Source organism: Oncorhynchus masou, chromosome 30, assembly GCF_036934945.1.
Source record: "Oncorhynchus masou masou isolate Uvic2021 chromosome 30, UVic_Omas_1.1, whole genome shotgun sequence".
NCBI lineage: Eukaryota > Metazoa > Chordata > Actinopteri > Salmoniformes > Salmonidae > Oncorhynchus > Oncorhynchus masou.
Genome location: NC_088241.1, coordinates 47549797 through 47570970, shown reverse-complemented (window position 1 = coordinate 47570970; position 21174 = coordinate 47549797). Strand labels below are relative to the sequence as shown.

The 21174-nt window shown below is 41.0% G+C and overlaps 1 protein-coding gene across 4 annotated transcripts in view; it reads right to left on the bottom strand.

Annotated features, from left to right (window-relative positions):
• LOC135522682 (dihydropyrimidine dehydrogenase [NADP(+)]-like) overlaps positions 1-21174 on the bottom strand; it is a 229926-nt gene that overhangs the window by 147390 nt on the left and 61362 nt on the right. For all 4 annotated transcript variants that reach the window (XR_010452715.1, XM_064949179.1, XM_064949178.1 and 1 more), the window contains 2 exons: positions 11875-11962; positions 5837-5998 (listed from right to left, as the gene is read on the bottom strand). Coding sequence is in view for 3 of the 4 variants with exons in the window: in XM_064949179.1 (XP_064805251.1) it covers positions 5837-5998; positions 11875-11962 (250 nt within the window). In the remaining variant the exon portion in view is untranslated. The remainder of the gene's footprint in view (positions 1-5836; positions 5999-11874; positions 11963-21174) is intronic.

The window sequence follows — 21174 nt, the reverse complement described above, 5'->3', positions numbered from 1 at the left end:
GTCTAGACTGACTTACTGTATGGCAGGGGTGTTCATTTATCCTGGCCATGCTAAAACCAGGAAGTGTTCAATTGCACATACAAAACGGTTCAAAACTCCAATCAAATTAGAACATGGTCTGCCCAACTAAAAGCTATCTATGAGACTACACCACACTGCCTGTGAAATAACTAGCCCTAGAGTCATCTACTAGAATAATATGGAGAGAAAACAACATTAATCAGAAAGCTTCTGTAACGCACCATGTTCACTGATGATTTTCAAGAGAAATATAGACTTCTGCAACACAAACAGGTGAAAGAGAATGCTGTACCAGCAACATATCCATAATTAGGGGTGAAATGAGAGTGGGGATACTTTGTCTCCTTAATAAGATGATCTAGATCAATACATGAAGCCTCAAATTGTTACTGCAATATTATGCCTGAGCTTTAGGTGATATTCATTTAGTTATTCATGTGTTTCATGAACTGTGAAGCCCAAATTGCTGCATGACAATGCATTTTTAATAGTGCTTAAGAGCAGTTCCGAGGCCTTGTTATTCAAAACACCCATCTCTGTTTTTCTAATTCTTCTCACACTCTAATTGAACACACTAATTGAACACCAAACTACTACTGCTGCGGTGCTAGCTTTGCGTCACATTTTATATGTGTGGGTAGCACTGGGTACAATAAGCACACAGCACACGCATACAGAAGCATCAATCAAAAGCATCATCCAGCTTCAACGGATGAAACATGACTCTCCCCTGCCCAGTGCTTATCATCATAACAAACTGGACACATCAATACTGCTTTCACAAGACAACTCCCCTCTGGTCTGTCTGAACTACTGAGAGTTAACAGTAACACTGTCATTCAGGCCATATTATACACCTCAGTGCCAGACTCTAGGTAGACACTAATACGCTTATATCCACTATAAGATTAGGAGAAGAATAAAGCCTAAATGAAAGGTGGCTTTGACTTTATCAGTAATGTTGAGAGGACTAGAGCTAGGAGCATGGAGCGCAGGCTGAATGGAGCTGATAGAAGCTGAGCAGCGATCGCCCAGATAGCCCCCTTCTCTTTCTCTTCTTCCTGAGCTTATCTAATTATCTGCTAGATAACCGCCCTGACCTTTCCCATTTAAGGAGAGAGGAGAGCTGCCACATGATAGAGATGTATAGTAGTCACAGCAGATGTGGCAGGCAGCGAGAGAGAGAAGAGAAGGGAGCGGACGGAAGGCTTTTGTAATTGTGCCTTTTATCCTTTAGGAAGTAATGAAACTTTAACGTGAGCTTCTCTTGCTTTCTGAGATGTGTCACTAGATTAGTCTTGATAGGAAGAGAAGGCAGGAGGAGGAAAGGTGTGCGAGATGGCTAGAAATGAACTGTTTTGTTGTACTCCGTTCCTGTAGCTAAAGAACAGGATCTAAAACGCACGGCATATACAGTACCTGAGAGGATGATAAACACACTGATTAAAGAATCCAACCCCCTGGCAAAGCCCGCATGCCAACCTTCCTCTCGTTGTGCGTGTTTGTCTCATTGTTCTAAAGCAATAGAGGGAAATTAACAGACTAACATGCAAAGATAATCATCCACGTCACAATAGATTGAAGGTGTATACAGGCACCCGTTTTGTCATCTTGACTTCCTCTCATACAAAGTGATCTCGTTATGCCGTTCTTCATTCAGTAGCTCTGTGTTGTCTATGCATGTACTCTACCTTGAACTACGGAGTAGTACAATTTAATTGGGCTGAGCACACCTACAGTACAGTTGGTTACAGTTACATAACGGCAACGTAGGTAAAGTGACATGCTCACAATTATTTTCCTTTCATATACCTGCAGAACCATTCATTCAATTTGTAAAAGTGTAGGATTTTGTCGATATGCGTCCAATAATGATCCTTCAGTCATTTTGTAGAAGTGTAAGATTCCTTCCATCTACAGTGCGTAGAATAAGTAAGACCATTTACATCCATTCCTCAGAATGTACTCGTCTTGTTGAACTCTCTCCAGAATGAAAGAGTTTGTTACTGTAGAAGAAATGCATCCTTAGCAGCAGGCAGCCCTACAAGATGATGTGTGGGTCAAAGGCAGCAATTCAAGCCCACACACCATCTCTGACATTTCACTTTAATTAGCTGTTACCATGGAACTAAATAAAGCTCACCACCACAATGACGGGAACAGATATCCTGATTATCTCGGAGCTACACCATGAACACACACACACACACGTAATCACACACACAGACATGCAAGCCCACACGCACACACACACACACACACACACGCAAATACACAACACACACACACACACACACAAATACACAACACACACACACATACACACACACACACTTGATGTTCTAATCATTATTCACCATGAGGAAGAATTAGGGGGAAAAGATAGTAGCACACATGATGAAACAAATGTAGCGTATAGCAGTTCAAAAACATGTAGCTTTACACAGACTCCTGTCATCAGTGATAACGGTCATGGCACATGAAGAACATCAACACATCTCCTCTCATATCTATTTACCACTAAAATAGATATGTACAGCATTCCTTTAAAGGACTTCTTGGCACTGTGTATTTCTTCCATTTCCCTTCATTGTTAGTCATTTATCTTTAGAACATACAGTCAAATGAATTTCAGTTGGCATTGACTCCTGCAGCCTATATGTTTTAGACATGAAAGAAAGATTCTCCCATTCCTTGCGTCTGCTTTACACTGGGTCATATCTAAATCATCTGTGTTGACTTTGACATCTTGCATAATTCTCTGTTCTGTTAGCTTCTCCCTGGTTTTTACTTCTATTTCCTCCCCCCATCCCTCTTTCCACCAGCTGGTTCCTAATGGTGAATCTGATGTTTATCATACCAGAAGGTTTGGCTTGGATGATAAATAAGGGGAGAATTGTGACTTTATTGGCAGAAGGCTGTACTGACGCCATAACAACGGGTTGAGAGGCCCCATTAATACTGAGCTTGATGCTGCAGCACACCACTCCCTCACCCGCTATGGGGACTTAGTAGAGATAGGACCATGTAATGTACAATGAAGGGAAACATAGCACTGAGCAGCACAGTAGAGTACAATGCTGTACAGACTAGAGTGCAAAGTAAAGAGCAGTGTAGTACAGTAGAGTACAGAGTAAAGAGCAGTGTAGTACAGTAGAGTGCAGAGTAGTGTAGTACAGTAGAGTACAGAGCAGGGTAGTACAGTAGAGTGCAGAGTAAAGAGCAGGGTAGTACAGTAGAGTGCAGAGTAGTGTAGTACAGTAGAGTACAGAGTAAAGAGCAGGGTAGTACAGTAAAGTGCAGAGTAAAGAGCAGTGGAGTACAGTAGAGTGCAGAGTAGTGTAATACAGTACAGAGTAAAGAGTAGGGAAGTACAGTAGAGTACAGAGTAAAGAGTAGTGTAGTACAGTAAAGTGCAGAGTAAAGAGCAGTGTAGTAGAGTAAAGTGCAGAGTAAAGAGCAGTGCAGTACAGTAGAGTGCAGAGTAAAGAGCAGTGTAGTACAGTACAGAGTAAAAAGCAGTGTAGTACAGTAGAGTGCAGAGTAAAGAGCAGGGTAGTACAGTAGAGTACAGAGTAAAGAGTAGTGTAGTGCAGTAGAGTACAGAGTAAATAGCAGTGTAGTACAGTAGAGTGCAGAGTAAATAGTGGTGTAGCACAGTACAGAGTAAAGAGCAGTGTAGTACAGTAGAGTACAGAGTAAAGAGCAGTGTAGTACAGCAGAGTGCAGAGTAAAGAGCAGTGTAGTACAGTAGAGTGCAGAGTAAAGAGCATTGTAGTATAGTAGAGTGCAGAGTAAAGAGTAGTTTAGTACAGTAGAGTGCAGAGTTTAGTACAGTAGAGTACATAGCAGGGTAGTGCAGAGTAAAGAGTAGTTTAGTACAGTAGAGTACAATGCTGTACAGACTAGAGTAAAGAGTAAAGAGCAGTGTAGTACAGTAAAGTGAAGAGTAAAGAGCAGTGTAGTACAGTAGAGTGCAGAGTAAAGAGTAGTTTAGTACAGCAGAGTGCAGAGTAGTGTAGTACAGTAGAGTACAGAGCAGGGTAGTACAGTAGAGTGCAGAGTAAAGAGCAGGGTAGTACAGTAGAGTGCAGAGTAGTGTAGTACAGTACAGAGTAAAGAGCAGGGAAGTACAGTAGAGTACAGAGTAAAGAGTAGTGTAGTACAGTAAAGTGCAGAGTAAAGAGCAGTGTAGTAGAGTAAAGTGCAGAGTAAAGAGCAGTGTAGTACAGTAAAGTGCAGAGTAAAGAGCAGTGTAGTACAGTACAGAGTAAAGAGCAGTGTAGTACAGTAGAGTACAGAGTAAATAGCAGTGTAGTACAGTAGAGTACAGAGTAAAGAGCAGTGTAGTACAGTACAGAGTAAAGAGCAGTGTAGTACAGTAGAGTACAGAGTCAAGAGCAGTGTAGTACAGTACAGAGTAAAGAGCAGGGTAGTACAGCAGAGTACAGAGTAAAGAGCAGTGTAGTACAGTAGAGTAAAGAGCAGGGTAGTACAGTACAGAGTAAAGAGCAGGGTAGTACACTACAGAGTAAAGAGCAGGGTAGTACAGAGTAAAGAGCAGGGTAGTACAGCAGAGTAAAGAGCAGGGTAGTACAGTACAGAGTAAAGAGCAGGGTAGTACAGTACAGAGTAAAGAGCAGGGTAGTACAGTAGAGTACAGAGTAAAGAGCAGGGTAGTACAGAGTAAAGAGCAGGGTAGTACAGTACAGAGTAAAGAGCAGGGTAGTACAGTACAGAGTACAGAGCAGGGTAGTACAGTAGAGTAGAGAGTAAAGAGCAGGGTAGTACAGTAGAGTACAGAGTAAAGAGCAGGGTAGTACAGTAGAGTGCAGAGTAAAGAGCAGGGTAGTACAGTAGAGTACAGAGTAAAGAGCAGGGTAGTACAGTAGAGTACAGAGTAAAGAGCAGGGTAGTACAGTATAGTACAGAGTAAAGAGCAGGGTAGTACAGTAGAGTGCAGAGAAGCAGCAGGTTAACGTAATGACGTATACAAATACAATATCAGTGGTTAACAGTGCAGTAGTGAGTAAGAAACTATATGGTAATTGCTTGAGCTGTTCTGAAGATCCAGGATAATGTGTATGTTAAAAACCTAAAAAGACATGCCAAAGACTGCAGATGTGTAACAATGTTGCAACATGTGGTAAGATAATGCTGTTGCTGTATATATTCTATGTACACATTTACATGTGGAATAGATGTAAATGTACACACAACGTTACAGCAGAAATGTTAAAACATCAATTATAACCAGACCGTGGTATCTGTAACAATCACATTGTTAAAAGCTACTCACTGCTAACTACCAACAGCTGGCTGATTTTGATACCCAGTCAGAAATACACCTACTCAATGGCGTCGCCCTAACACAGTCCTGCAGCCCAACAGCCTATCCATCCACCCATACACCTGATGTGTCTCTACATATAGTGTACACTCCTTATCCTCTACACTCCTTCTAAAATGTATCAAAACACCATCACTACTAACTGTACAGGTAGCAGCTTGTCAGACTTCTCAAACTGGATGTGTGTGAGTGGGTGGCTTGAGCTCAACCTTGTTTCATTCTGGCAAAGACATTGACCAATTAAAACGATGTGAAAAAGTATATCCTTTCACATAAGTGAAAGAAATGTGTTTTGTATGCCTCATTTCTAACATGTAATGCATTCGTATCTCATAATGTGAATCAAATGAATGTCCAGAATACCTGTCAGCGTGTATCGAGGTGAATCAAGCAGCTCAAGTCATGTGTCCAAGTGAGTCTGATGAGGACTACAGAACGGGTTAAAGAGGACTACAACACCCATACCTCAGTGGCGAACTGCTGGAGCCCCCCGATGTTGATTGGTCCTTCCTCAGAGGCGTAGAGGTTACAGCCCCCCACACAGAGGTCAGAGGTCGGGCACACCATGCCACAAGTCAGGCCTAGGGGGTTGTCTGACAAGATCGACTTCGCCGCCCCATAGTAGTTCTGGAACACACACAGAACACACAGGCACACACATAGAACACACAGGCACACACAGGAACACACACAGGCAGTTTTCAGGATTTGGAAGGAAATTTCAATTTTGTCATATTTATGTGATAATAACTGCTTCAAAAAGCTTGACCGAATCCTGTCACTTCAAACCAATGGTATAACACCCAAAATGTAAAAACAAGCGGCACATATAGAATATTGGATGATATTATAGTAATTTTGGTATTTAGATAACATTTTCCGTATAATAATTTAGGGGGATAACACAAACCAGTACAGCAATTGTGTGTACTTTCAGAGGGTATCTGCTTTTTGTATTACAGTTCTACCAAGTACTCATAGTACCGACAGACTTTTACAAACTGTTTTGACTGGATCTAAGGATATATCTAAGGTCATTTTGATTATAGTTATAAACAGTTATGACTATAGGCGAATACGTAAGGTGCTCTATTTCTTCAGGTGATCTGTCTATCTGGTCAAAATCACTGATTCAGGTCCCCCTCTACCCCTCTGGTGATATTAATAACTTAATATTCCATCTCCAGAGAAACCTGGATTGAAATAAAGACTTCATTAGATTTGCCTTACTTTCAGAGAATACACACCAGTACAACTCTCAAATAAAATACAATTTTATTTGTCACATGCACCGAATATAACAGGTGCAGACCTTACCGTGAAATGCTTATTTACAAGCCCTTAACAAAAAATGTAGTTCGAAAAAAATGAAGTTAAGAAAATCTAAAATAAAAAAGTAACAAGAAAATTACATAACAATACAGGGGGTACTGGTACCGAGTCAATGTGCGGGGGTACAGGTTAGTCAAGGTAATTTGTACATGTAGGTAGGGGTAAAGTGACTATGCATAGGTAATAAACAGCGAGAAGCAGCAGTGTAAAAACAAAGCGTGGGGGGCGTCAATGATGATTAATTGTTCAGCAGTCTTATGGCTTGAGGGTAGAAGCTGTTAAGGAGCCTTTTGAACCTTCCGTGTGGTAGCAGAGAGAACAGACTATGACTTGGGTGACACAAGTCGGAAGTTTACATACACCTTCACAATGATAGGAAGAGCCGACATCGAAGAGAGCCAAAAAGTACAAATCTTCTGTCCCCATGTGCAGTTGCAAACCGAAGTTTGGCTTTTTTATTGCAGTTTTGGAGATGTGGCTTCTTCCTTGCTGAGCGGCCTTTCAGGTTATGTCAATATAGGACTCGTTTTACTGTGGATATAGATACTTTTGTACCTGTTTCATCCAGCATCATCACAAGGTCCTTTGCTGTTGTTCTAGGATTGATTCGCACTTTTCACACTAAAGTACGTTCATCTCTAGGAGACAGAACGTGCCTCCTTCCTGAGCGGTATGATGGCTGCGTGGTCCCATGGTGTTTATACTTGCGTACTATTGTTTGTACAGATGAACGTGGTACCTTCAGCTGTTTAGAAATTGCTCCCAAGGATGAACCAGAGTTTTTTTCCCTGAGGTCTTGGCTGGTTTCTTTAGATTTTCCCATGATGTCAAGCAAAGAGGCACTGAGTTTGAAGGTAGGACTTGAAATACAACCACAAGTACACCTCCAATTGACTCAAATGATGTCAATTAGCCTATCAGAAGCTTCTAAAGCCATGACATCATTTTCTGGAAATTTTCAAGCTGTTTAAAGTCACAGTCAACTAAGTGTATGTAAACTTCTGACCCACTGGAATTGTGATACAGTGAATAATGAAGTGAAATAATCTGTCTGTAAACAATTGTTGGAAAAATGACTTGTGTCATGCACAAAGTAGATGTCCTAACAGACTTGCCAAAACTATAGTTTGTTATTAACAAGAAATTTGTGTAGTGGTTGAAAAACAAGTTTTAATGACTTCAATGTAAGTGTATGTAAACTTCCGACTTCAACTGTAGGTCCTGGATTGCAGGAAGCTTGGGCCCAACGCACTGCAATATGGAGCACCTTACGGTCAGATGCCGAGCACTTGCCATACCAGGCGGTGATGCAACCAGTCAAGATGCTCTCGATGGTGCAGCTGTAGAACTTTGAGGATCTGGGGACCCATTCCAAATCTTTAAGTCTCCTGAGGGGGAAAAGGTGTTGACGTGCCCTCTTCACGACTGTCTTTGTATGTTTGGACCATGATAGTTTGTTGGTGATGTGGAAGGAGCTTGAAACTCTCGACCCACTCCACTACAGCCCCAAGGATGTGAATGGGGGCCTGTTTGTCCCTCATTTTCCTATAGCCCATGATCAACTCCTTTGTCTTGCTCACGTTGAGAGAGAGGTTGTTGTCCTTGCGCCACACTGCCAGGTCTATGACCTCCTCCCGATATGCTGTCAGCAAACTTAATGATGGTGTTGGAGTTGTGCTTGGCCATGCAGTCGTGGGTGAACAGGGAGTACAGGAGGGGACTAAGCACGCACCCCGAGGGGCCCCCGTGTTGAGGATCAGCTTGGCAGATGTGTTGTTGCCTACCCTTACCACCTATGGGGCAGCCCGTCAAGTAGTCAAGGACCCAGTTGCAGAGGGAGGTGTTTAGTCCCAGGGTCCTTACCTTAGTGATGAGCTTTGTGGGCACTATGGTATTGAACACTGAGCTGTAATCAATTAACATAATTCTCACATAGGTTTTCCATCTGTCTAGGTGGGAAAGGGTAGTGTGGAGTGCGATTGAGATTGCGTCATCTGTGGATCTGTTGGGGTGGTATGCAAATTAGAGTGGGTCTAGGTTTTCCAGGATGATGGTATTGATGTGAGCCATTACCAACCTTTCAAAGCACTTCATGGTAATCATTTAGGTCACCTTCACTTCCTTGGGCACAGGGACTATGGTGGTCTGCTTGAAACATGTAGGTATTACAGACTCGGTCAGGGAGAGGTTGTAAATGTCAGTGAAGACACTTGGTCCGCGTATGCTTTGAGTACACGTCCTGGTAATCCGTCTGGCCTCGGGGCTTTGTGAATGTTGACCTGTTTAAAGGTCTTGCTCACATCGGCTACCGAGAGCGTTATCACACAGTCTTCCGGAACAGCTGGTGCTCTCATGCATTCTTCAGTTTTGCTTGCCTAGAAATGAGCATAAAATGCATTTAGGTCGTCTGGTAGACTCGCGTCACTGGGCAGCTCGTGGCTGGGTTTCCCATTCTAGTCCGTAATAGTTTGCAAGCCCTACCACATCCGACGAGCGTCAGAGCCAGTGTAGTACGATTCAATCTTAGTCCTGTATTGACGCTTTGTTTGTTTGATGGTTTGTATAAGCGTCCGGATTAGTGTCCCGCTCCTTGAAAGCGGCAGCTCTAGCCTTTAGCTCGATGCAGATGTTGCCTGTAATCCATGGCTTTTGGTTGGGATATGTATGTACGGTCACTGTGGAGATGACATTGTCGATGCACTTATTGATAAAGACGGTGACTGAGGTGGTATACTCCTCGATGTTAGCAAGCAAAACAGTCCTGTAGCGAAGCGTCCGCGTCATCTGACCACTTCCGTATTGAGCGAGTCACTGGTAATTTCTGCTTTAGTTTATGCTTGTAAGCAGGAATCAGGAGGATAGAATTATGGTCAGTTTTGTCAAATGGAGGGTTAGGGAGAACTTTTTATTTTCATTTGAACCTTTATTTAACTAGACAAGTCAGTAAAAAACAAATTCTTATTTACAATGACGGCCTACCCAAGCCAAACCCGGACGATGCTGGGCCAATTGTGCACCGCCCTATGGGACTCCCAATCACGGCCAGATGTAATTCAGCCTGGATTCAAACCAGGGACTGTAGTGATGCCTCTTGCAATGAGATGCAGTGCCTTAGACTGCTGCACCACTCAGGAGCGTCTCTGTGTTTGGAGTAAAGGTGGTCTAGAGTTTTAATGAGGTAAAACGGATTTAAGTTTGCGTGCATTAAAGTCCTCGGCCACTAGGAGCGCCGCTTCTAGATTAGCATTTCCTTGTTTGCTTATGGCCTTATACAGCTCGTTGAGTGCAATTATAATGCCAGCATCGGTTTGTGGTGGTAAGTAAACACGTAACCAGCAACGCTACCACAGCATTCTGCAGCGATACACCATCCCATCTGGTTTGCCCTTAGTGGGACTATAATTTGCTTTTCAAGACAATGACCCAACACACCTCCAGGCTGTATAAGGGCTATTCGACCAAGAAGGAGAGTGGTGGAGTGCTGTGTCAGATTACCTGGCCACTACAGTCACCTGACCTCAACCCAATTGAGATGGTTTGGGATGAGTTGGAACGTAGAGTGATGGAAAAGCAGCCAACAGGTGCTCAGCATATGGGGGAACTACTTAAAAATGGTTTTAAACTCATTCCAGGTGAAGCTGGTTGAGAGAATGCAAAGAGTGTGCAAAGCTGTCATCAAGGCAAAGGGTGGCTACTTTGAAGAATCTAAAATATATTTTGACTTGTTTAACACTTTTTTGGTTACTACATGATTCCATATGTGTAGTTTAATAGTTGATGTCTTCACTATTATTCTACATTGTAGAAAATAGTAAAAGTAAAAATAAAGAAAAACCCTTGAATGAGTAGTTGTGTCCAAACATTTGACTGGTACTGTATATTGTAGTTTATATAGAAACTGAAGAATAATAGTATTTTAAAAACTAAATAACAGAAATAAGAATAATTCTCAATTAGAATGGCAACAGACTTGACAGAACTCATAACAGTTCTATAACACTATATAATGTATTTAATTTTCACTGGCAAGGATAATATAGGAAACCCTACAATACATTTAATTAATGAGAGCATAACTCAATTATAAAGTTATTTTATTAGGGAAATGTGGAGCCAATCAAAATCAAGGACACTGTTGTATTGCAGTAAATATTCAGGATTTAAGCTTCCTGCTCTGTGTAAACCTAATAATCACCTTGATTTGTCAAATATTATATCAATAAAATTATTCGATAACTGAATGATAATGAGTTCCCTGCTTAAGTCAAATGTAAAAGCTCTAATACCCTATAAGGTTCCTTACCATCGAAAACTAACAGTCATAGAAGTAAAAGTAGCTATAGGCAAGGAGAGACAATATTGGTTCAAATCCCTCCGGTCGTTTGGGTTTTCCAACAAGAAACAATAACAGAAATGTAAAAATAGTAGTATGCACCTATTATGCCATGCAAATAATGTTGCCCACACATATAATATTAGCTTGTCTAAGGCATACATTAGATAATGAAATGACAGGAGGAGTCCTAGATTAAAAACCCTTTCATATTTGTTTCCCTCTATAACAACACTGAGATAGCCTAACTGTTTATTTCACCACTTTCATCTACAAGGACACTGAAATGACTGATTTGATCCGTTTTATAAGGTTTCTCCCATTCACAATGTCCTATAACTTCACTGTAAACAACTATTCTTATCAGACACAGCATATATTATGCAGGTTTGTTTACAGAGCATCATTAAATAGCAATTCGGCATGCCAGTGTGAGGCTGTGTGTCTGGCCTTGATCATATGGATGGAGGCAATATATAGGGCTATATTTATACCATGTACTGCTTTTACCCTGGCAGAAGACATCAATTAGAGCTGTTCCTCTCTGAGCTCAGAGCTCAGGTCTGGGGCTCTCTCTCTCTCTGAATACAGCTGGCTGTTACTGGGCTGGGGGATGTAATTATCCCAAGCCCATATCTCAACCAATCAAATACCAAGCCCATGTCTACACCAATCACAGTCTTTTTGTATTATATTTAGATTTTCTAAGTGATATTACAGATGTTTTAGTAAAAATAGCAATGATAAGACACTAATAAATTGATTAACAATTTGGCATATCAAAGCTTTCATATTAATAATTTGTGTCATTTAGAATAGAAAGGAAGTGAACGTTTACCTTGTTGGCAATACTGGTAATGAATGACTTGATGTCCAGGTTGGTAGGGCAACTTTTCTGACATGGGGCATCTGCACATTTCAGGCACCTACAAAACAGGATGAGAAAAAAGTTGATGTTAGTGAGCTGTTAAATGTGTGAGTAATGAAAGAATGGAGTCTTCCATTTTTTTCTCAAGACGATTAGGCAGAAAGAAAGAGAGAAAGAGAGAAAGAAAGAGAGAAAGAAAGAAAGAAAGAGAGAAAGAAAGAAAGAGAGAAAGAAAGAAAGAAAGAAAGAAAGAAAGAAAGAAAGAAAGAGAGAAAGAAAGAAAGAAAGAGAGAAAGAGAGAGAACGAAAGAAAGAAAGAAACAAAGAAAGAGAAAGAAAGAAATAGAGAAAGAAAGAAGGAGAAAGAAAGAGAGAGAGAAAGAAAGAAAGAAAGAAAGAAAGAAAGAGAGAAAGAAAGAAAGAAAGAGAGAGTAAGAAAGAGAGAAAGAAAGAAAGAGAGAAAGAGAGAGAAAGAAAGAGAGAAAGAAAGAGAGAGAAAGAAAGAGAGAAAGAGAGAGAGAGAAAGAAAGAGAGAAAGAAAGAGAGAGAGAAAGAAAGAGAGAAAGAAAGAAATAGAGAAAGAAAGAGAGAGAGAAAGAAAGAGAAAGAAAGAGAGAGAGAAAGAAAGAGAAAGAAAGAAAGAGAGAGAGAGAAAGAAAGAAAGAGAAAGAAAGAAAGAGAGAGAGAGAAAGAAAGAAAGAGAGAGAAAGAAAGAAAGAGAAAGAAAGAAAGAGAGAAAGAGAGAAAGAAAGAAAGAGAGAAAGAAAGAAAGAAAGAGAGAGAAAGAAAGAGAGAGAAAGGTTGAAAACAGAGTGGTTGACTATAATAATAATAAAAATAACAATAAGTGAGAGAAAGATATAAAATAAAAAAAATAGGAAGAAAAAAGAGAAAGACGAATGAGAGAAAGAGAAAAAAATAAAATTGAAAGTCAGAAAAGAGAAAAAAAGAGTGAGATAAAGAGAGAGAGAGAGAGAGAGAGAGAAGAGACAGAACCCCCCCCCTCTCCACTCCAGCTAGACACCTATAATAATCCCAACTTGCAATTCCCTGAGCTCAGTGCAGAGCAGAGTGCACCAGTCCGCCATTAATACCACTTATCACCCTGACAGCAGGGCAATTATAGAGGGGCTGTAGCCAGGTAGACGGCCGCCACGGCCCTGAAATCACACACACACGCAGTGCATGCACACTCGCAACGTGCACACATACACTCACACAGACGCACCACAGCAAGATGTTTTATTAAACCTGGGTGGTTGATCATCAGCTGACATCACTGTTGACCCATTTTTTCATTTGACAATAAATTATGCTTTAGCCCATAGCATAACGGATATTGCGATAGTGTATCTCAGCCCAAAGAATAACTGGAGACGAAGCACAATGAATGGGGCCGAATGGGGCAGAGGGAAGGACATACATACATGAAATGCAAAGAACTGAAAGGCTCTGGAGAAATTAGCTTGAATCATGTTGTAATCTGAAGGTCAATGATTAACACTGGAGGACGGGCTACTGAGGGATCTCGGAGAGAGGAAGAGCCACACACAAACACACAGAGGCACGCATCCACACAAAAATATATACAGTGGGGTACATAATTATTGGCACCCTTGATAAAGATGAGCAAAAAAGACCGTAAAAAATAAATAATACAAATACTGAGCTGTATTGTACGCATTTTTTTTGTGTAAATTGTGTTCATTTATACCAATACAATTACTCAGAGAAAGAGATTGTGTTTGACAAAGTTAAAAAGTTCAATAAGAAAAGATAGGGGTAAAAATGATTGCCACCCCTGTTTTCAATACTCAAGAACCTTACCCTTGTGAGGATAACGAAAAGGAGCATTTTTCTATATTTTAGGAGATTGAAGAACACATTGTGAGGGATCTTTGACCATTCCTCCATACAGATTCAATTCAAACCGTGTTTTCAATGGGGTTCAAGTCCGGATGTAGATTTTGTGGACAATTAACAATTTCTTTGTGGATCTTGGGGTTATTGTCTTGCTGGAAGAGCCACTTAGAGCCAAGTGCCATTCTCCTGGCAGACGTAACCAGGTTTTTGGATAAAATGTCCTGGTACTTAGTAATGTTCATGATGCCATTGACCTTGACAAGGGCCCCAGGACCAGTGGAAGCAAAATAGCCCCATAACATCAAAGATTCACCACTATAATTAGGTATGAGGTACTTTTATGAATATGCTTCTGTTTCTCAACGCCAAACCCACCCCTGGTCTGCATGGCCAAAGAACTCTATTTTCATAGCACCAGTTCCAAAACAAGTACCAATGGTGTTTATCAAACTCCAGGCGATGCCATGGTCAGATAACATGAAAATAGAAATCTTTGGTCACGCACACCAGTGGTGGGTTTGGCATCGACAAACATACACACGTCAAAACAATGCAGAATACATAATACTCACATTTCTGATCTATTTGAATGTGCAACCCTCTCAAATATTAATATAGCATACATTTCCTGTAAAAAAATATATATTATAGCTTTTGTGTTTTCACTCCAGGTGAAATTGCATCGAGGCATTAATAAAGATGAGATCTAACAGATACATAAATGAAAATCTGTGGGAGGGAGGGCACCTTCAGTACACTGTCTCGCCTCTCCGAAAGATTATTGTTGGTGTGAAAAAAACAAGAAAAAGTCCTCTATCTATCTCTATCTATATATATATTCTCTCTCTCATATATATATATACACACACACTCTCTATCTATCTATCTATCTATATATATATATATATCTATATATGTATATATATATCTATATATATATATATATATATATATATACACACACACCTCCTCTTATCCTCTCTTCTCAAGGTAACATTAAAGAGCCTGGGCCGATACAGACACATTATAGACCCTCCTCTATCTATCTCCCCCGGCCAGCAGCAGCCCTGGCTAGCGCTTAGCAAATGTCAACAGAAAATAATGCACACACAAAGGCAATCTTATTTGTTCAAGAATCGCTCTAGGTCACAGCAATACACTGGGGCACACAGAGCTCCACACCACACAGCTTCTCTAAGGAGGACTTTTTCTCTCTCCTCTATCTAGGAGGTACAGCAGGCAGCACCTGCGTTACACTCTCTAGAACACAGTCACTACACAGTTTCAATACAACATAGACCCATCTCTCCCTCTTAAAACGTGGCCTGATTAGCTTTGTGTTGTTTCTTTTCTTGTTCTTCTCCTAATAAATCAGTGCTTTGAATGCTCTGTATGATGAGTGGAGTCCTGCACGTTATGAATCGCAATATGCGCCAGGTACCTAATCTCCTAATTCATTGTTTCTATTATTATTAGCAGGCAACAGAAATGTGCAATTCAATAAAAGCTCCACACACATCTAAGGGGTTTGCAATTTAAATGATTGCTTTTCCCTCAAAGAATTATTTTGTCACTACACACAGAGCTGTTCACCGTTATCTTTGTGAAATTAGTCGTTTGCATTCATATTCATGATGAGGAGGTAATACGGAAAATAACACCTTCCAGTCTTATCACGCCACTGATTTGATGTCTATAACAATCAGGAAGAGAAATGTCAACTGACAATTAGGTGGACAATAGAAGCCTTTGACAAACTACACAGAACCGAACTGCAGCTCCTGGTAATATTATGTCAAATCTGACATATTGCAACTGCCTGTAGGCACTGCCTATAGCCTTAGAAAACCATGGTTTAAAGTATTCGATAAAACCATTTGAAAAGTCACAAGATAATCGGAGGCTCATAACCATATTCAAGGCCACACTATCAGCACCAGGGACAGCAGTTATAGTAACGCTGCCTTCTTTTACAGTTCAGTACAAGTATCAGTACAGTATAACATTAGTATAGTAGATATTAACATATGCTGTGTACATAATTATTGTTATTAGCTGCTGTAGTTATGACTGGATCCGGACACAATGAAACTAGACCTGCAGCCCATATTCTCTGTCTGTCTCTTTCTCTCTCTCTCTGTCTGTTGCTCTCTCAGTACATATCAGAACCAGACCCAGGTGAGGTGAGGTTACGCCACGCACACAGGGTACCAGCGGTTACCAGCCGAGCCGTCACAGCTGTCAATGTTGTCCTGCTGAGGTCTGCCTCAGATCAGCCAGGGGATATACAACAGCTGTACACAATACCCCCACAATGCATAACACAGGGAGGGAGGGAGGAATGTAGGCCTGCTCTTCGCCCCCCACTTCTGTTATGTCACCTCCACCTCCATCAAGAGTGGCAGGAAATGTGATGTATGGAGAGAGAAGAGAGGGAGTGAGAAGGGGAGAATTATGCCATCATGTTAAAAAATAATAACATTTGTCCTTCCTATTATTAGTCAGCAATAACTAACATTAAATTGTTAAACTGACGTTTACCCAAATCTACAAACACCGCCCAATCAAAATAAACAACAGAATCTTGCGCAAACAGATCACGTAGAAAACCTTGTGTTTTCAAGGTAATGTAATTCACCAGGATATCTACAATTCAGCCCCATTAATCGTTCAGTGAAAGACACAGCAGTCATATTCCGATGACCTGAATGCAAAGAACTGTGAAGCTTAGGGCATTGTTTGCACTTCCTGACACAGAATGGCAAACCGACGTGGGTCCCATTGACACATTTTCCCCCCTAAATGGTGGAAACTGGGAGTTAAATGAAATGAAAGGAGCCACAGTGGAGCCGTGGTAGGGGTGGGAGCAGCAGGCATTTAAGGAGCTGTCAGGACAGACAGGTATGGGGTTATAATGAACATCCTGCTTTTAACACACTCACCTGTCACCTTAATTGCTTTAACTGTCAAAGTGTTCATGCAATTAAATGTCTAGCTTTTTATCGGGGGCGGGGGAGTGGTGGTGGGGGAATGAGAGAAATATACTTACTATTCAAATCAACAATTAAAATAAACAATTTAAAAAGTACATTCATTATCCAAATTAAACAATAATAATTTTTTGATTTTTTTTTTTAACTAGGCAAGACAGAACAAATTCTTATTTACAATGTCAGCCTAGGAACTGCCTTGTTCAGGGGCAGAACGACAGATTTTTACCTTGACAGCTCAGGGATTTGATTGAGCAACCTTTCGGTTACTGGCCCAACACTCTAACCACTAGGCCACCTGCCGCCCCAGTAATGCTTTGTGTTTGTGAGAATAAAACAGAAAACACTAAAACAAGTCACACAATCATCAAGCAAGTCACCATTCAACAAAATCAAATAATTCAAATCTTGCTTCTCTCACTGACTTCACCAACACACTATCTTCGACACATATTTCTACGTGAAGGAAAAGACTCTTAATATCATTTAGACTCCAATGATGATAATAGTTGCCAACTGCAGAGGACAGCAGAGAGCAGTAAGTGATGTGATGATGTGAGCTCCACACCACACAGACTATGTGGTCAAAAATAATCCCACAATTAGCCCAATAGCCCTGACACCTGATCAGCGTTATGAGAGCTACAGCCACTGAACACAGTGGGCAGGCTACTAACTCCAGACCCTAGGTCAGATCACAGGCAAGGAGAGACAGTAGGATTGAAATTGTATTTGTCACATGCTTTGTATAACATGTGTAGAAAAACAGTGAAATGCTTACTTCAGGTCCTCTCCATCAACGCAGAGTTTAAGATAAAAAAAAGAATAAGTCAAATTAAATAGAAATAGTGACATGAGGAATAAATACACAGTGAAAAATGAATAACAAGTAACAGTAGCATGGAGTAATTGAGGTAGCTATGTACATACTGTATAGGTAGGGGTAATGGGACTAGGCAACGGGATAGATAGGCAGGAGCAGCAGTGAATGTGGTGAGTGTGAATGTGTGTGTGTGTTTGTAATCAGTATGCGTGTGCCTCTGATGTGTGTGTGGGCGTATTTAGTAGGTGTGTATGTGTGTGTTGGGATGTCAGTGTAAGTAAGTGTGAATGTGTGGGTAGAGTCCAGCGCAATGCTCCCTCTAAACTGCGCGCGTGCACAGCCGCGCACCTAATCCAGGACTGCACAAAAACGCAAGAGATTGAACTTCACTGAGTTCACCCAATTAGTTTGCACTATATTATTCAACGTTTTTTCTGTGATCGAATCAACATTAAATAACCCATTTTCAATGTAACAAACCAAAACAAATCTAACTTTGCAAGATTGAGTCTGTGATTTTATTGTATGCAAAGCCAGAGCCACAGCGCAATTTGACCGGGGTAGCCCACGAGCGGTATTTCAATAACCCGCGAGTGAACGAGTTTTTTTCCAGATCAGATCAGAGCCGAGCATGTGCACATGTGTTGATATTCTTTGCTAGTTAGCGAGTTATTAGCCCATTTATAGATAAGTATAGGTCAGCAATGTGGAGTTTCTGCTTCCTACAAGAGCACCACACCTGTAGGCTATATTTCAAGATGTCTGAAAAGCCAGTCAGGTAAAAAGCTTTGGTCTTAATTAAAGGGGCAGTGTTGTATTTTGAGACCGGTTTGAATATGCAAATAACCAATAGGCAGAGGATTAGCCTACATTGTCTAATTCTCTGTGTGGTAATAATAATTTTTATTTTGTAACGTGATTTATTGCATCATACAACACAATGCAATGTACAGCCACCTATTTTACCCATGGTGTTACAGACCAAGTAAAAAAAAAATCACAAATTCATGTCAAACCCTTCATAATGTAAAAACGTTTTTCAAAGTTTCATGCAATAGTCCTGCATTGAACACCATATATGGGCTACTGTAGGCTATACTATAAAAATCAAAAGCTATTTCCATGTGAAAATGTTCTGGGATTCGCTCTATTGGTTTTGTTGGTAGGCCTACATTATGATCAAATAGCCACAATAGCCTCAGTGTTCATTGTAAACATGCGCCGGAAGTCGTACAAAATTCTCACAAAACTTCCACTCAAAAGACCCCAAATTTGCTCAGTGCCCCCCAAAAAATTGAGGGAACATTGGTCCAGTGTGTGTGCATAAAGTCAGTGCAAGAGAGTTCGTGCAAAAATAAGTAAATGCAGGTAGTCCGTGTAGCCATTTAATGAGCTATTTAGCAGTCTTGTTTCACAGCTTTATGGCTTGGGGATAGAAGCTGTTGAGGGTCCTGTTGGTTCCAGACTTGGTGAATTAATATTGCTTGGGTGGCTGGAGTCTTTGACAAGTTTTTGGGCCTTCCTCTAACCCCGTCTGGCGTAGTGGTCCTGCATGGCAGGGAGCTCGGCCCTAGTGATGTACTGGGCCGTACTCACCCCCTCTGTAGCGCCTTGTGGTCGGATGCCTTGCAGTTGCTGTACCAAGTGATGATGCAGCCAGTCAATAGAACAATGCAGAAAATTTTGAGGATCTGAGGGCCCATGCCAAATCTTTTTAGCCTCCTGATGGGGAAGAGGTGCAGATGTGCCCTCTTCACAACTGTGTGGATGTGTGTGGACCATGATAATTCCTTAGTGATTATAGCACAGGAGGTTGGTGGCACATTATTGGGGAGGACGAGCTTCTGATAATGGCTGGAGCGGAGTCAGTGGAATGATATCAAATACATCGTACATAGTTTCCATGTGTTTGTGTTTGACGCCATTCCATTTGCATCGTTCCAGACATTATTATGAGCCGTCCTCCCCTCAGCAGCCTCCTGTGGATGATTGTGATTCCTTAGTGGTGATAGTGCCCTGTGCGTAGGACAGAACCATGGCATGGCAGTGGAGCACAGCATAAAGAAAATTGTACATTTTCAAAAAATATATATATTTAGACCCATACTCTCTGACAGTTCACTTTTTACATTGCTTAACTTTAAGATTAGGATATTTTTCTAGCTCCCACACTTTGCAAGAATGTCATTACAGACCTAAGAATGATTGCAGAGGGAGTGTGGCATGAAGTGTGTGTTTTTGAAATGTGCAAATGTTTTGTTTTAAGTTTCCTAAGTGCCAACATACCAGAGGGTGAAATGGGAGTGAGGCAATAACACCCAGATGGAAAATGAAACATTTAAATATAAAGAGAGTGGGTTTTAATGAAATACAGAGCTAAAGACAAGACAACGATTTTCATCTTAGAGAGTGATTTGACAAGATAATGGTTATGACCACACGGCTGAGAAGGCCTTTCAAATACCATCCAAATATGCCCCACGGGGATGGATACAGGAATTTAATCAATTGAAAAATGGCAGCAAAAACAAATATGGTCTCAATATCGTAAGAGAAAAAAAATATATATATATATGCCCTATTCTTAAATGATACAAATGTCATTCTATTCGGTCATTGTTTGAAAATGAGAAGCCTGAATAGGGACATTTCTCAATTTCTCCAATGTTTCAGCCTTGATTTCCAGGTTTTCAACAATGAAAGAAATCAAGTAAAGAAATACCCATCATCCCCCGACGATGGGGCATTGACAAGGGTCGTTCAAAGTACACCCAAGGTCTCTGTGTTTTCTTGAACTGCAATTGAAATTCATATAGCTATTCAACAAGGCCCGGGCTGCATCCACAGCATAGTGCTCACTGGCTAGTTCATCACTCATAGCCCAGTACAGCCGTACACTAGCAGGCAGAGACAGAGGAAAGGAGTACAATAAGAGCAAATCAAAGGGAAGGAGATGAGCGATGGGCGGCAGTACATACACAGATTCAGAGTCACACTCTTTCATTTAAGGCAACGACAGCCATCCTTCAGCGTAGGGACACCGCATGATATTGCCCTCTCCTCCTCCCATGAGCGACAGTTTTTCCCTTTACACTGATCAGAGAAAGTGTGTGTGTGTGCGTGTGATGTGTATTGGGAGTGTATAATGTGAATATACAGCATCTCTGCAATTCAAGTGTATGCGGAGGCATATTCTGACCTTCACATTGACCTTACGAGACCCTGTGCCACACACACACATAGTGGTTCCTCATTTAAAAGTTGCATCATACTGCAGCATAGCTGTGATATGCTTTGATGAGTCGCAGTGACTGTCGTTAATGCCACATCTGCAGTCCTCATGCCTCCTTGCAGCATGTCTATGGCACGTTCACGCAGATGAGCAGGGACCCTGGGCATCTTTCTTTTGGTGTTTTTCAGAGTCAGTAGAAAGGCCTCTTTAGTGTCCTAAGTTTTCATAACTTTGACCTTAATTGCCTACCATCTCTAAGCTGTCTTATCGATGAAGATCTGTGAAGTTATTTGGATTTTTAAGAATTATCTTAGAAAGACAGGGTCCTGAAAAAGGTCTGTTTCTTTTTTTTTTGCTGAGTT